This window comes from Olea europaea, unplaced genomic scaffold (genome assembly GCF_002742605.1).
Source record: "Olea europaea var. sylvestris unplaced genomic scaffold, O_europaea_v1 scaffold1431, whole genome shotgun sequence".
NCBI lineage: Eukaryota > Viridiplantae > Streptophyta > Magnoliopsida > Lamiales > Oleaceae > Olea > Olea europaea.
Genome location: NW_019231846.1, coordinates 150,587 through 168,563, shown reverse-complemented (window position 1 = coordinate 168,563; position 17,977 = coordinate 150,587). Strand labels below are relative to the sequence as shown.

The 17,977-nt window shown below is 35.2% G+C and overlaps 1 protein-coding gene across 1 annotated transcript; it reads left to right on the top strand.

Annotated features, from left to right (window-relative positions):
* The first annotated feature begins 502 nt into the window (after positions 1-502).
* Positions 503-2,344, top strand: LOC111375929. The gene is made up of 3 exons (XM_022998854.1): positions 503-667; positions 758-931; positions 1,085-2,344. The coding sequence occupies exons 1-3, from the start codon at positions 503-505 to the stop codon at positions 2,342-2,344; spliced, it is 1,599 nt and encodes a 532-aa protein (XP_022854622.1).
* The last annotated feature ends 15,633 nt before the right edge of the window (positions 2,345-17,977 follow it).

The window sequence follows — 17,977 nt, the reverse complement described above, 5'->3', positions numbered from 1 at the left end:
TTCATTCAGCAAGAGGTCGACAAATTGGTGAGAGCGGGGTTCATAAGGGAAGTCCAATACCCCGATCGGCTCGCTAACGTTGTTCTTGTGAAGAAGGCCAGTGGTAAATGGAGGATCTGTATCGACTTCACAGATCTCAATAAGGCGTGCCCAAAAGACAGCTACCCGCTACCCAGGGTTGACAATCTTGTGGATAGCACATCCGAACATAAGCTATACAATTTTTTAGATGCATTCTCGGGGTATCATCAAATCTTCATGCCCAAAGAAGACTAAGAGAAGACCTCATTTATGGCTGATTCAGCCATATATTGCTATAGGGTCATGCCGTTTGGTTAAAGAATGCTGGGGCAACATATCAGAGACTGATTAACAAAATCTTTGCTAATTTGATAGGGAAGAATACTGAGGCCTACATTGACGACATGGTGGTAAAGAGCAAGAAGGTAGAAGACATGTATCTAATCTCGAAGAAGTGTTCGCCACCCTATGAAAATATAAGATGAAGCTCAACCCAGAGAAGTGTGTATTCGGCGTAGCTTCAGGAAAGTTCTTGGGTTTCATGATCACTCATTGGGGGATTGAGGCCAACCCCGATAAGATTCAGGCTTTGGCAGCAATGGAATCACCGAAGACCAAGAAAGAAGTTCAAAAGTTGACAGGCAGGGTAGCCGCCTTGAACATGTTCATGTCCTGAGCAGTAGACAGATGCTTCACCTTCTTCAAAGCCGTCAGGGGTAATCATTGCTTTGAATAGAATGAGGAGTGCGATAAGGCTTTTCAGGAGCTCAAGCAGACGTTGGAATCTCCTCCTATCCTCACCAAACCCAAGCCCGAGGATACTTTACATTTATACTTAGCCGTGTCTCAGAGTGCAGTAAGTGGTATCTTGGTGAAAGAGGTTAACAGGGCCCAGCAACCCATTTATTATGTAAGCAAAGTCCTACTTGATGCAGAAACAAGATACACTTTCGCAGAACAGCTTGCCCTTACACTGATAGTGGCAGCATGAAAGTTTCGACAATATTTTTAGTCATATCCTATTCTAGTGCTCACCAATCAGCCTCTGAAATATATTCTTCAGAAACCAGACGTCTCAGGAAGATTACTGAAGTGGGCAATTGAACTCGAAGAATTTGACATAGAGTTCAAGCCCCGTCCATCTATTAAAGTTCAGGCCTTAGCTAACTTCATTGCAGAGCTCACCCCAAGGCCTCAGGGGCCAGACGGTAGCTCGAGCTCTTCCACAGGCGTGTGGCAAATTTTTGTAGATAGAGCATCAAACTCCTCAGGCTCAGGTGCAGAGATCATAATCATAAGCCCGGACACGTTCATAGACATTCAGTGTGCACTCAGGTTCGAATTTGAAGTAACCAATAATGAAGCAGAGTATGAAGCCGTCATCATAGCCATGGAACTTGCCATCAATCTCAAGCTTGAAAACATCAAAATTTATAGTGATTCCCAGTTGGTGGTCGGACAAATTGAAGGGACGTTTGATAGGAAGGACGAGCCGATGAGCTTATACTGCTCGAAAGTGCATAATCTCCAGAGAAAGTTCAAGAGTTGTGAAATTGTGAAAATTACTCGGGCTGAGAATTGTAAAGCCAATGCCTTGTCAAGATTGGTGTTCATGGGGATAGATGGGCTTGACGAGACAGTCCACGTTAGAATTGTAACCGAGCCAAGCATCAATAAGACTGTAAGTGTCATGGATATTGATAATGAGCCATCATGGATGGATCCAATAGTGGACTTTATAAAACATGACAATCTTCCAGAAAATCCTCGAGCAGCAAGAAGCATCCGGTCCAAAGCTCCAAGGTATTGCATGATTGAAGGAATTTTATTTCGCAGGAGCCTCACACTTCCATACCTCAGGTGCCTTAAGTCTTCCAAATCATCCCACACCCTAGAAGAAGTTCATGAAGGAATATGTGGAAACCATCAAGAAGCTCGGGCATTAACCTTCAAGCACATAAGGTATGGATATTATTGGCCTACCATGAAGAAAGACACCCATGAATATGTCAAGAAGTGTGACAAGTGCCAGAGATTCGGCAATATGATCCACTCTCCCGCAGAGGACCTCACTAGCATTAGTTGCACGACCCTGTTTGAGCAGTGGGGAGTTGACATCCTCAGTCCCTTTCCAATAACTAGGGGGCAATTGAAGTTTGTGGCTGTGGCTATTGAGTATTTCACTAAGTGGGTGGAGGCTGAGCCTTTAGCAACAATTTCAAAGCCTAAGTTGAGAACTTTCATTTGGAGGTCCATCATATGCAGGTTCGGGATACCGAAAGTCCTCATAACTGATAATGGTAGGCAGTTTGACAATGCATAATTTAAAAACTTCTATTTCAACCTAGTGGTTGATCACCATTTGACATCAGTTTTCGATTCTCAAAGTAATGGTCTTGCCGAGGTGACCAATTGGATTATATTGCAAGACCTCCGTACAAGGATCGGAGATGCAAGAGGTTCCTGGTCTGATGAGTTACCTTCCATATTTTGGACATATAGAATGTCCCACTGAACCGCTACGGGGAAAACCCCCTTCATGTTGGTTTTCGATATTGAGGCCACCATCCTTGTTGAAGTCAGGTTGCCCAGCCAAAGAAGGCTTGAGCCCGAAGGTGCAAGATGCACCACTGAATACCTCGACCTCTTAGAAGAAGTTTGTGATCAGGCAGCTTTAAGAATGGCCTCTTACCAAGATAAAACAGCAAAGTATTTCAATAAAAAAGTGAGGACGTGGAGATTCAGAGCCGGAGACCTTATGTTAAGAAGGGCTGAAGCAACAGGTCATGCTCTGGACAAGCTAGGACCAGTTTGGGAAGGACCCTTCGAAATCATACGACAGTTTCAAGGAGGTGCATACAGTTTAAGGGATACATCAGGAAGACCACTTCCAAGACCATGGAATGCGGAGAATTTAAAAATATATTACAAGTAACTTGTTCTTCCAGTTTTCAGTAGTCAGGCCTGCGCGTCAAGGTTCACATTTTCAGTTCCCAGGCCTGCGTGCCAAGTTTTATTTTTCGGTAGTCAGGCCTGCATGCCAAGGTTCACGTTTTTAGTTGTCAGGCATGCGTGCCAAGTCTATTTTAAAAGTATAATAAGAATTAAACTATTCATCAAAATGTGATCTCGCTACTAAAAGCCTTGCCCCAAGCAAGCACTCTAAAAGCCTTGCCCCGAGCAAGCAAACTAAAAACCTTGCCCCGCACAAGCAATCTAAAAGCCTTGCCCCGAGCAAGCACTCTAAAAGCCTTGCCTCGTGCAAGCTACGAAAGCCTTGCCTCGTGCAAGCAACTCAAGCTTTGCCCCGCACAAGCAACTAAAGCCTTGCCCCGCGCAAGCAATCAAAAAGCCTTACCCCGAGCAAACAATCAAAAAGCTTTACCCCGTGCAAGCAATCAAAAAGCTTTTGTCGCCGAGCAAACACATAGAGATTGTTATCAGGGCAAACAATACAAGTAAAATTCTCGAGCACACAGTGCCCGATCAACGATGTGATGAATCTTATAAAAAGGCCCATCCTTGTCCTTGGGAATCACGCTATAGGTCGAGACAATTTCATTGTCATTTAGTCCTCAAGACAATTTCCTTATTAAGGGATGACCCTAAGATCGAGTTACTACCTTTGTCTAAAACTTTTATGGATTAAGTCATTGAGATTTTTAAGTAGTTTACCAGTTCATCTAGGCGTCGAGATGTTGATTTATCCATGACGTCGAGATATCAATTCATCTTAGGCATCGAGATGTTAATTTATCTATGACATCGAGATATCAATTCATTTTAGGCGTCGAGTTATTAATCTTGGGCATCGAGATATCAATTCATCTAGGCGTCGAGATATCAATTCATCTAGGCGTTGAGTTATTAAGTCATCTTAGGCGTCAAGCTATGGATTCTCTTAAAGTCGAGCTAGGTCACATCACTTAGTTTGGTCCTCAAACGAACTTAAAGCTTGAGCAAATATAATCGAAATAACATAGTAAGAAGTGCGAGTTAAGCTCGGGAAGAATACATTGATTTCAAAAATAATCAATCAGTACAAGAGCTAAGAGTATTCAAAAACAAAAAGAAAACAAAAACTAGTCTATGTCCTCGACTCCTTCTCCCCGAGGTCGGGCTTCCTTGCTCTTCCGCTACGTCCTCGCCGTTAATATCGACCTCCTGGTCATCGACGGTTTCCTCAGACTCTGAAAGCTCGAGGTCTTCAGCAACCTCTGGGATGTTCTTTAAATCCTTGGCCTTTACATCAGGCTTCGAGCGCAAAAATGCCCGAGCCTCTTTCAAAGCATGGAAGTACGAGCCCATGGCGTACTCTCTCTTCAATCCATTGAACTCCTCAGATGTTTTGAAATCCTTGATTGCGATGCCTCGAGCTTCAGTCAGGCAAGTTTCGAAATCCATCTTCAAACACTCGATCTCGAGCTTTAAATCCTCGGCCTTGTCCTTGGCCATTCCAGCCTCTTCCCGGGCTTTCTGAAGGCCATTCTTGGCGTCATCGCGTTCCTTCTGGAGAAGGAAACACTCAGCCTCCATGTTAGCTATTCTTTTCTCATGTGCTCGAGCAGTATCCTCAACCTCAACAGTTTGTTGTGCCTCATCTTTCCCCTTCAGAGAGAGGCCTTGGGCAATACTCAGAGTCTACAATATATAAAACCCAAGCTTAATGATCAAGTCATAGAAATCCATAAATTACACCAAGTAAAATGAGTGAGCTTACCTTCAGCGTAAGGGATTCAAGAGCTTTCATGCCCTCGTCGAAGACAAGGTCCTTCCGATATTTGTCCACGATGCTCGACACTCAGGATCTCGATTTTGAAAAGAAGGCATAGGAAGGACCTCATCCTCGAGGTCAGCAACCTCGGGAGTACTCCTTGACCGAGGACGTGATCGAAGAGTGGCAATTGGAGTTTTGTGCTCGTGAATGATTGGGGATTGTCCTCGGGCAGATGTCTCACCAAGACCACTCCTAACAATCTCTGGCCCTGAATCTCGAGGCCTCTTTTTCTCCCTTTTTTGACCTGGGGCTCGGATTTGAGGGGCCCTCGACTTCTTGTTCACGACCTGTCAAAGAGCTAAAGGATCGAAAGTCATCCCTGAAAAGACAAGTAATTAGCGTGAGCATAATTAACAAAGACAAATCGACGAGAAAAAGGCGAAAGTACAATCCCTACCCTCAGCACCTTTCACATCTGCAAGATCGAGAATATCATCCTCCAAAATGTCATCTATATCATAAACAAGAGGCTCGAGGTTCTCTAACATCAACCTATCTCTTTCTAAAGACTTGAAATAGGCCTGCCTTTCACAAAACCTGGCCGTGTCGGGCAAAACCCACCTAGGACTAAAAGGAAAGTCAGAATCCTGAGGTATGACATAAAACCACTTTTCTTTTCACCCCTTTAATGAACTTGGCATCCTCGGTATCCTAAAACCTCCTCGAGATGAAAGGTAGACAAAACATGTATATTGAGGCAGCTGTTTCAAATCGAAGACCATTCTACAAAAGTCGAGTCAATACCTAAGTACCTACAGGCTATAAAAAAGTAAGTAAGCATCCTCCATCCATTTGGCATGAGCTAACCAGGGCTCATGTTGTGCTCGACTAGTAAGGCCACAAAGAAGGGGTGTAGGGGCCATCTAAATCCACCCTTTAGTGAGTCTCTACAAACTCTCCATCTCGAGCACTAGCCAGCCTATCCTCACCCCCCGGCGTTCTAATATCACACTTAGGCATGAGCCCATGCTCCCTAGCCGTTGATATCGCTAGATGCTTCTTAAATTTACAGGGAAGGTCGGGGTACCTAAGGGGAGTCGGGATACCTTGTGCCTGAGGATGTACATTAATGGGCATGGCCATGGATATGATCGAGCGTTCCCTGTCCTCGGGGGTATTACTCGAGGAAGAGGACGAAGACTCACTACTACTACTAGACATCCTGACCTAGCAAAAAATGTCTATAGAATAACTTAAGGTCTTGAGGTCTTACCTTAAAGTCGACGCCTAAAAAACCCACCAAAGTTCTGATCCCAATGATTAGTGAGAGAATTTTACTGAGAGTGAAAAGTGAAAAATGAAAAGAGAACAAGGTATTTATAGGTAACAGAAGAGGGTATCCCAAAGGTCACTACCCCGACCGTCAGATTTGGCTACGTGTCTTACATCCAGCCCATAACGCTTTTTACCGCCTTTTCTTATTTAGGGCTTACCTCAGTACACGTCAACCCTTCTGAACACCTGTCTTCAAGAACTCCCCCGAGCTTACGCACCTAAGCTCTTTTCCTTTTGGCTTATTTTACACCATATCCTCGAGAATAAGTGCACGAGGGCTAGTGATACTGACAGTTCCTGCGTATCCCGACCACTTTCATCCCTGACCAATTGTGAAGGCGTTTCTTACGATTTCCGGTCATCAGTGCTCGGGATGTATTAGGTCCTTGGGATATTGTGCCCAACCTTGATGACATTCAAAGATTGCAAGATGTCCTCGGGAATAATAGCTCGGGAAAATCCTCTTGAGGTCCTCAACTACCATCTTCCTCGTACTAAGGAGAAGGTCTATCCCCTGAGAACTCTTATTTGACACAAATACTTCAAACCACATCTCCCAAGTCTAAGAGAGTCCTCTTAACAATTGGTCTTCTAATCTTAGTTGGATCCAAACACTGCTTTCTCATGGGACTCTATCGGATAAAGATACCCAGATGGTTAAATCCCACTACGAAAGCACCATATACCTCTATAAATACATAACATTAAGCCATTATTTAGGTACGTTCTCATTATTCTCTAATTTATAGTCTCACGCATATAATTCCCTTTTTGACTTAAGCATCGAAGGGGCGACGAGAACATACCTCGTTGCCTTTGTTTCAAGTACCGGAAGACTACGATCGTGTTCAATCAAAACCATCAAGCTCGAGAAATCAACATGTACGATTTTTGGTAGCACAAAATTAAGAGATCAACATTGATTACAAATCTAAAGAACCACAAAATTTCATAAACAAACTAAAAAAATAGATCCTCACCGTTCAAAATCTAAAAGCAACAACTCATGGTATAAAATTCTCTTGCAATTTCTTCAAGCACCAGCAGACCACCGTCGAACCACCATCTAGACCAACCATTCCCCATTTCTACAATTCTAAACACCCACTCTTAGATCATTATTTCTTCTAGCACCCATATTCTCAAATAGCCACTCCCAGATCCGTCGTCAGATCATGATCGATCCTCCACATTATTGCCATTGCACTCATTTCTAGAAACTGTTACACCTCCAAGCACTTCTCAATTTACCTATTGCTGGTCATAAAATTGTAATGAAATTGAAAGTTCAAAAGATAACTAATAGAAGAGGAATTGAAAGGGAAAAAAAAAAAAGAAAAAAGAAAAAAAGAAGAAGATGAAATGCCATTGAAGGTAGGAAGAGCTTTTTCTTGTTTTTACAATATGAATTAAATGTTTGTGTGGATGAGCTGGGTGGCATTTGATGAGTGGATGTTGTAATTGAGGTTGCAGACATGTTATAGGTACACAATGACTTACATACACATGATTGGTGACATATGATTGAATCATATTTCTTCAATTGAATTTTAAAAAAAAAAATTATCATTCTCTTTTTAACACCTCATCTGTGTATAAATTATTATGTAACTCATAACATAGAAGTAACATTAATCATGGAGGTAGTAGGCAAAGAAAGTAAAGTTGTGCTTGGTGTACATAATTCACTCAAGTGGACCCCACATGGGCCCCACACTCATGTGAGTGTATGGACCCCTTATGTACATAAAATTATGTACAAGTAGATTTTATCCAAGAAAGTAGGGGTGGGGTGTGAAATATGGTGGGGTGGATAGTGTGCAATGAGATTATACGAAATTTTTGAAGAAAAATATTTACAACATGATTTATGAAATTGAAAATTTAAATATAGGGTTTGAGGTAAATTTTTTTTTTTAAATTATGTTGAATTATTTTTGTTAAACATACTTTTTATATACATATTTCATAGAATCATAAATTATTATCTATTTTTTATTCACACATTCGATTGAACTCGATAAAATAAGGAAGACCTTTTTTTTTTTTTTAGATTTTATCCAAACCATTCCTAAATCTTTGAAATAGTCGCAGTAAAAGGAAGAATTGACGAAAACTGTTAGTTTAGCGGTCAGTTGACCTAAAAAGGGGGGAAAAGAAGTTTCAACCAATTAAAATAAGGGTATTTTTGTCAATTCATATTTTTCCTTCAATTATTAGAATTCATTGTTCATTTCACTTTGTCCTCCTCGATTTACAAACCAACACCCTCCGCACACTCACTACCCTCATCGGCACTTGATGCTCCTCCAACCAGTTTCTCCCGGGCAGTACCATATATCCCCCACATTGGTGGCGGCCTTGAAATTTCAAAAATGTTCCTAAATGGTTCGATTATTATTATTATTGATGGAAAGGCTTCTAACAATGTAGAATCTTTTCTGCAAAGAAAAAGCAGTGTGATAAGTTTTCTTTTTTGGGCGAAGTTGAAGGCAATCAAAAGGATAAACTAATCTTTATCCATAATCCATATGTCCATTTACTCCCCCACAAGGCTACTCTGCATTTTTGCTAACAATGAAGCCGTATTATATTATTACAATACAAATAGTGTAGCAAAACATTATCCCAAACTTGATGGTGGTCCAAGAAATTGCCCCTCCACGAGTTATCGGTGATGTTGCTGTTAATTGACGATTACTCATATGCTACTATTGTCATTTGAATATGGGGCATGGGCGTACTTGACTGATACTTCGGCATATGAAAGTTATGGTTAGATTGAAGTGACCCGAACCAACTCGATCTTTGAAATTGAGGATAAGCTAGTTGGGAGAATTATGGATGACATGGTGATGTATTGATCATTAATGGAGCTCAGGCGGGGACACGAGGTTTTGAAATGGCTTCTCAATCGTGTTTATTTCCAATTCTGTATAGACTTGTGAACTGGTGGAGCTGCGGTTTATGACTTTGAATCTAGGTTCCATTCCATGACAAATTTATTGTTGGATGGGAGGGATTTGCTCGTCCGAAGTAAACCACATTATTTCTGTGGTAACATAAAAATAAGTCCCTCTTTGAGCCTCATTCTTTAAAAAAATGCATTTTAAACAGTATTTTGACATAATTTCAACTACAAATTTTTCAATAAAATAATATTGCACATAATCTAAAATTTTTTCTTATTTTTTAACCACACATTTCCTATCAATATACTATTTAAAAATTCATTCTTAGGAAAAGAATGGGGCTCAAACAAGGTCAAGGGCTAAGTTTTGACCTTTCGATATTTAAATCATTTAAAATTTTGTTTTTTGATTTAATAATCAGTTTTAACACAACTCAAAAATATCATAATTCATATTATAATTTATATTTTAATAGTTTATTTGTGGGGTTGATATAACAACTTGAAGTATTATTCTCTCTACAATTTTATACTATATTACTTTGAAAACTCTAGAGGCTCATCCATTCATCTCGTTATAGTCTATAGAAGGAGAACCAACTGTGAGCAGTATGAATTTTTATCTTGAAACTGTGCAGTGCCGAAAAAATCCACACAAAAAGGAGGTAACATGACTCTCTAAAACTTGCATTTCTAACTCTTCTCTTTTCATATTTATATTATTGTTAAATTATGTTTATTGTTATTTAATTGATTATGTTAATTGATAAACATATACGCACAAATATTCCCCATTTTTCCTAACAATTTCTACAAGTTCAACGCTGAGTACCCAACTGAATGAAGGACTGAAGCATTTTCCCCGAAGTATTTATCGTCGAACAAAGCTAATATACGATTAGTTCTTTTGGACCTGTGTTACGATATGGTTTTTGCTGTTAACCAAGGGGTCCCAAGTATTGCGCAATGGATGACTAGGAGGAAAAGTAACACTGAATTCTACTTATTGAAGAGAAAAATATGAGCCAATAAGAATACCCTTGTTTTAGTTGGTCAAAAAAAGTTTCATTTTTTTTAAAATTAGCGGCTGAGTGTTTGGGTAAAGTTTACGATAGAAAGAAATATTTGGGACCGTGACTTTAATTATTCTTAAAAATTTTAAAATTCATTTAAACATTCTCAAACAAGAATTAAACTAAATTAATGGTGAAATGGGCTTACTTCATGTTAAGTTGATATGGAAAATGTTTGGTATTTGTTAAAAAACCAACATAAATTAACCGCAAAAATTTTGGTGGTTAAGTATGAAAAAGTGTGACTTCGTGTCAACTTCGATTAAATATTCGGACTTGATGCGATGATTAAATTACAAAAGTAAATAGACTAACTTATTCTACTCATCGAGTAGATCGTCATGGTATATTTGAAATCTCGAAACCAGTTCCGGATGAATGAGAAATTACGGTCCAAAGTTGGAAGAAATAAAATGTTGCAACTTTTCAAAATGAGGTTTTGGCTAAGTGTTGCAACTTTTTAAAAGGATGCATATTTTGGTCCACACTACTTCATTTGCGCTATTTCTACATCTATAACTAAGACCCATTGGATGTGGTTTTGAGTACATCATTACATTGAGCATCCATTCTTCTCTTGCAATTTATCTTTCTCTTTCTCTCATTCCCATAACATTCCTTTGTAGAGGAAAAATTTCGTTGAAGTTTCACCGTTCTTGTGATTTGAAGTTCTGCTACCACAAGTATGTATCCGTTGTATCTTGGGAGACATATGTCATTCAACCGCAAGCATCGTAACGGGTCATTTTGTCTTAAGGAAAGAGTTATACTCGTCTCAGATTTCCTTTTCTACTCCTTATTTCATCTTGGTTTTGTGGTTTTGTACTACACTTCCACTTTATAAAATTGTGGTTTAACTACACTTCTGCGGGTTGAACTTTGCACTCACAAACAATCATCTTGACCGCTTACAAATAAGCCGGATCCAACAAACTTAAGACAAATTTTCGATGGTTGTCTAGTGTTTTAAATCAATCTATTCAGTGCATTTTATGTTCTAATTTTTGTTGGAATCTGATTCTGAAAAATCAATAAGCCGTCCTCCTGTGATCTATTTTTAGTGTTACTGATGAGAGGCCTATAAGACCACTTTAAAGTACGACTATGGTTAGTTATGAAATAAATCTGCTGACATTTTAATTATGTTGTAATAAATTTTATATTACTTTATGGATAAACATATTTAGGATCGGAATTATATATATAATTAAAAATTGCATGATCTTATATTCATGTATGTTCGTGTGAATTCATGTTTGATCCATATTTGCAAAATCTATGAAAATTACGTGGTACACAGCATCAGTTGTTGTATCCAACTATATACCTGAAACAGTATGATGACATCTTTTGTTGTCGGGACTGCATCATTACCTAAAAATGCCTCAAATTTTGTTTACCCATTATTATGATGTTTATATGTTATTTGTTCAATACTTCCTGATCAACTTGTGCCACCAATGGAGGGAATGCAGATAAGATTTGTATATATTATTGATGGCTGCCAATGAGTGTTTTTGATTTTTTTTTTTAAACAACCGTTTTGGCCAGTCACAGAAATTATGTTCTGTTATCTATACAACCCTAATAAATGCTCGCACTTGTAATAAAATTAAAGACAATTAATTTACTCTTAAAAGGTGTGATCATGAATGTGTGTAATAATGAAATCTAGTCTTTACAGTAAAAGTTTATAGACTTTAAAAAGCATGTGACTTTTGACAGTTCTATTTGCGTGGCTGCGTCCATTCAATTTTGCTTGGCATGAAACAGTTTAATGTCAAGTCTGTACTTGGGCATGTCTGAATTAATTTTGCATAATAATTTGAGTTTTGGACGTCAAATCTGTGTAAGGAAGAATATCATTTTTGTCGTTCTAACTCATGGAAAAATGTGTGGTATCATGAATATGATTGACTGCATGAATGCAATTGATTAGAGTTGTGTCAATTTCACTTTATTTGAAATGTACAACTTAGTTGTGGAATTGCAGGATGTTGGTGTTAGCCATTGCTAATTTAATTGTAAATATGCTAACTCTTGTTGTGATGATAAGATTGCAAATATGGCTATGGCACAGAACATCGACATTCTTATGGATGGAATAAATCTATCCAATAAATGTATAAATGTTTGGAATATAAGTTGCTATTCATTTACTTTGGTTAATGATTATTCCTTCAAAAGAATATGGAAAATTACATGATAAATTGTTGAGCCCCAATTAATTTAATGAAATTAAATGAGATGACTTATGCTAAACTATATTTGCATAAGAATATAGCAAAATGTGTTTTGTCCTAATTATTGTTCATCCAATTATTGAAATATGAAATTATTTATAAAAGCACAAACGGTGTCTATAATTGACGGTGGTACCGATATCTTTGAATATAATGATTGAAAAATGACATTCAAATATTAAAGATTAAAACTACGTTATGCAAAGTTGTGAAGAATATTATGAAATATTCTAGATGAAAAAGTGTGTCCTTTCATATAGAAAATCATGACCTTTGATGTGATTAGTTTCCAAGGAGTATGTCTCTTCATAGAAATTAATTCCAAGAGGTGTGTCCTCTTGAAGGGTTGTGACTTTTGAGAACACAATTTGTCAACCTATGATTGAGTTATTGTATAGTAAATATGCACCTTATTATGTGACATGTCACAAATATGAAAAGTTGCACATGTTTGAAGATGATTAGTCTTCTTTATTGTTGAATTTTACTTCAAGTTTGGAATCAAGTTGGTTTATGCTTTGAAAGCATTGCTAGTCTATGTGACGACCTTGATGTAACTTGAATGATCAAATTATTATAGTTGATTGAAGTACAACTTCAAATGGAAAATGAGTTTTCATTTGTGTGAATCGATCATTGGCTAGTTATATTTGATAAGATACTAAGTCACATATAACGGTAAATCTAGACACATATGTCTAGACATAATACTATTAAACAGTTGATCCCAATGATATAAACTCGTGGTACCTTTAAAAGAGATTTACTAAGAGAGATCAAGAATACTGCATATCGAAGGGAATAAGGTAAAGCCTACTACGTTCGAGTCCTTACAATGGTAACCCTACTTTGTTGACTGGAGATCCCAAGATCTTGATTCAAATGGACAACTAAGTTGTGAGAAATCCATGAAGCATTTAGGAAATCAAATTTCCTAACTCATTCATATGATGCGAAAGTGCTTTCTGCAGATTGGTTAAAGGTTAAGTTAATCTTTTAATGATTCCTATATCTTGATTAAAGTCAAGTCGAGTAGGATAGAATACTCTTAATAGAATGTTACCTATGTAAGTGTGAAATGGGACCGTTTAAATAAGAATTATTCGAGATCTGAATTCTTTAAACACTTATGAAATGGGCCCCAAAAATCATTTAAATTTAATGGAAATGGGCCCCAAAAATCATTTAAATCACTGGAAGGACTGTTAGTGAGGGAATTACACCCATACATGATTTCTAACTCCTAACTTTAAAAATTAGGTTTAAAACTTGCTTATTCTAAAATCATATGTAATTCAATTTTTCGATATTAAAAATAATATTATTAAATTAAACTAATCTACTAATTATGGGTTGTAATTTAAAAACCAAAATAATATTATTAAATTAAACTAATCTACTAATTATGGGTTGTAATTTAAAAACCATTGTTCCAAAAGTCATGCGTTGGCAAAGCCAAGTGGCTTGACATCTAATTTAGCGATCAACATCCATCGTTGAGCACTAATATGCTCCTAGGCGCTCATAATTATCATTTTTTAAAATTATTATTATTTTATAATTCTTCTAAGTTAAAACTTAACTGTTATTTTCTTCACATTGTCGATTCTAAATTCAAAATAGTCGCTTAAAGTTTTGAATAAACGAAATCTTCCAAAAATTCATATTTATTTAATATTTAATATTTATATTTGGAACTTATTTTTTCGTTGGAACCTTGGGAAAATGTATAAATTTCATATAAATTTGTTTTAAATGTTTGGTAGGTATTATTTTTAATTATTAAAAGATTTTTTGAATGATTAAAAATTAAAATAAAAAAAGTCTTTTTACGCCTATATCTCGCATAATCCATAACTTGGCCTCCACGTATTACGCCTTTTAGAATATTGTTAAAAACATATAACAGTTGTGGTACATGTATATAATGATTTACATACATATGATGTGATGAGATATAATTGGATCAGAATTTCTTCTGCCAAATAAAAAAAAATTCCAATTTTTTGACCTCTTATATGTATAAATCATTATATACAAGTAACACTAGTTAACATATATATTTATATACAACCCGGTTAACAGCCTTGGCCTATCCATGTGCTCTCCACCCTGGCTCTTGGGAGACACATCCTGTGATTTACCTTCTCCACGATGGCCCAGGGCAGGGTCGGTGGGGGCCCTTAAGGCTGGGGTTCAACCGTTTTTTTTTATATACAACCCACTCATACAATGCCCACCCCACTTTCTATATATTTTATACATCTGTGCACATGGGTCACACACCCTATCGCATCCACGCAGCACAACTCATCACATGTAAGTAGCATGTATAAGAAGAAGCATTTTCTAAATATTTTTTGCCAACATTCTCTCTCCACATTGGAAAATACATGAAATTGACCCAAATAAGAGAGGTCATTTTCAAAAATGGCCCCTGACTTTTCCAAACATTTGGAACTATCTAAAATACCCTTAAACAAATATTAAAAACAACCTATTTCATAATAAAAATCTTCTATCTAAATCCTTAAAAAATTAACAAGTNAAAGATAGACGTACATATGAAATAATTTGCGAAATATTTGAAAATGAATTATACCAGAGGGAAATATATGAATCATCATAAAATGGAAAAAAACTAAAAATATTTTAGAAAAGAAGTTAGAAAGAATAAGATTAATAAATAATAAAATTTTAGATGAATTATTAATACCTGGAGAAATGACTAAAACTCAAGAAACACAGCTATTAAAGTTAAAACAAGAAAGGTATAAAGAAAAAGCAAGGTATTATGAAAAATTAAAAGAGCTAACAAATTCTGAAGTTATAAAACAAAAATATGATAAAATGATAAAAGATTGTAAAAATGCTGAGTGTATAGTATTTTATTATTGTCAATCAAAAATAGATAAAATGTCAATCAGTGAACATATGGAAGAATTAAAACATTTAATAAGAACATTAATTAATGATGTACAAGAAATTAAGAATGAAATAAAAGAAGCTAGGAATGATATAAATATATTAAAACTTGAAGTCAGAAAATTAAAAGAAAATGAAGAAAAGAATAATAGAGTAGATAAAAAATTTATAGAAAAAGAAATAACCAGAATAGGGAAAAAAACATATTGAAAAAAAAAATATAATAATAGAAACAGGAAGCATGGATGATGAGTTTAGGAAAAATATATTACCTAAAATAATAGAAGAAGAGGAATCTAGAGAAAGAATATTAGGTAAACAAAAAATTGAAGAAAATCAAGACAAAGAAGATGAATGAAGAATTAGATCTACTGATAGATAATTTTGATCATTTAAGTTTAGAAAGTATAGATGATGAATACCAAATCTTAATGAATACTGGAGGAAGACCTAATCCCGTAGGAACCTCTAAACAAGAACCAATAGATCCAGATGAAAGCTATGCTCCAATGTATAATAAACCATATAGGCAATTTTATGATAAAATAAGAGATAAACAACCATCCAAAGGAAATAAATATAGTAATAAATTTGAATTAAATAATAATTATGATAAGCCTGTTAACCATGGAGGAACAAAATTAGACTTAGATTGTAAAATAGATACTAAGAAAGCCTTGATAACTTGGGCAGACTTAATGATATTATTTTTTTTATATAATAAAGATGATACATGGGAGAATACTGAAAGGAGAATAAATTTTTTAATTACATCCTTTGAAGGAAATTTTAGAAATTTGTGGAAAGGAATTAGTAGTGATACAAAATCATTAATAAAAAGAAATGTACAAATAGAAATAATAAAGTCAGATAAACTAGGAATAGAAAGATTAGTAGAATATATTGCAGATGAATTCTTAGGAGAAAATTAGTTAAGAAATTATGAAGAAGAAGCAATACGAGAGAAAGATAATGCAAGAGTTAAGTTAATTAATCTAACAATTTGTGATATGTGTAAAATTAAAGAATATACTTGTGAATTCAAATAATACTATTATACTCAATTTTATAGTAATGAGAATCAAGAAGTGTATCAAGATATGTATTATAATAAATTACCAGGATCATGGGGAATATATTTTAAAATAGAATTTGAAAAATATGTTAAAAAAAATATAGGAATACCTAGAACACTAGGATCAAGAATAAAATTCTTGTTTGAAAGACTTGCATATATATGTCAACAAAGACAATTACTGAAAAAATCAGGAAAATTAACTAGGATATGTTGTGAAGATATGGAAAAACCTACAAGATGGGGATGTAATTCTGAAAAAAGAAATAAAAGAAAATATAAAAACAGGAAGTTTAAAAAATATAGAAACTTTAAGAAAAAATACATAAAACCTGGAAGGAAATATTATAAAAAGAAAAATAATATACAGAAAAATAAACCTTATAAGAAAGATAAAAAAAACAATGTAAATGTTGGAATTGTGGAGAAATAAGTCATATAAGTCGAGATTGTACAAAGAAAAAAGTAAGAATATTACAAAAAGATTATTTTGAAATAGAAAGCGAATTAAGTGAAATATCTGATATTGAAAATTATAATAATCAAGAAATATTTATAAGTGAAGTAGATTCAGAAAATAATGGATCAGAATCTGAATAGAGAGATTGAAGAAATAGAAAACAATAATATAGAAATCCAAGAATATGAGGAAATAGAAGGTTATGGATTAAAAGTAACTTTTGATAATAATAAATTTAAGAAGATACAAAAGTTATCCTTAGATTTGAAAATAGAAAAATGGGAAATTTTAGATAGAATATGAAGAAGAGAAAGAATAGCAATAAATGAATACCATAAGATTGAAAAGACTATAGATGTTAGGACAACTCAAGGAACACATAAAATAAATCTTTTAACAAAAAGTACAGTATCAGAATTATTATCAAAAATAAGTAAAAAGCATAGTGAAAAGATCCAATATGTTTATTTAGCAGGAATACAAATAATGTTTAAATCCTTATTTAGGGAAGGAATAGATTCACCATTAACTGTAAGTTTACATGATGGAAGAATTATAAATTTGGAAGATGGTCATTTAGGAACTATAGAAGGAAATTTAGCATATCAAAAGTTAATATTTACTTGTTACCCAAAATATTGTGTCTCATTAAAAGATAAAAACTTTAATGAAGTTTTAGGATTACATTTCAAATTACATAGAAATGATATAATGGAACCAGGAGACCAAATTATGACTATGGAATATAGGGCATTATATACATTTACTAATTCTAATTATGGGAATATTTATTCCAATAAACCATACATAGAAATTCATAAGGAATGTAAAGATATTAGTAAAATAGTGGAACCAAACAAACAAATAAATCTTATCCCAAAAGAATATGAATTTAATATAACTAAAAATAAACTTGAAATAACAGAGTTAAGAGAAGAAGAAGATTATAAAATAACATTTCATAATGGAAGGTTGATAAAGAAATCAAAAAGTCTTAAACTACCAAATAAAAAGGAATATTTGGGAGAAACTAGTGGTATAAAAGAAATAAAACCTCATGGAAATATTGGAAATATGAAAATAGAAGGAAAAATTTTCAACGGTAGAAGGTATATAAAATGACCAAATATATTGATAGATACAGGAGCTGGTGAATGTCACATGGCGGCAAATAAAAATGAAGGATTAATGACTTACAAGATAGAACCATATGAATA

Coding starts and splice junctions, on each gene's coding strand:
- LOC111375929 (XM_022998854.1), top strand. CDS start 503: ATGAAGCTCAACCCAGAGAAGTGTGTATTCGGCGTAGCTTCAGGAAAG. Junction 668..757: donor TTCAAAAGTTGACAGGCAGG/GTAGCCGCCTTG, acceptor TGCTTTGAATAG/AATGAGGAGTGCGATAAGGC. Junction 932..1,084: donor CCCAGCAACCCATTTATTAT/GTAAGCAAAGTC, acceptor TATATTCTTCAG/AAACCAGACGTCTCAGGAAG.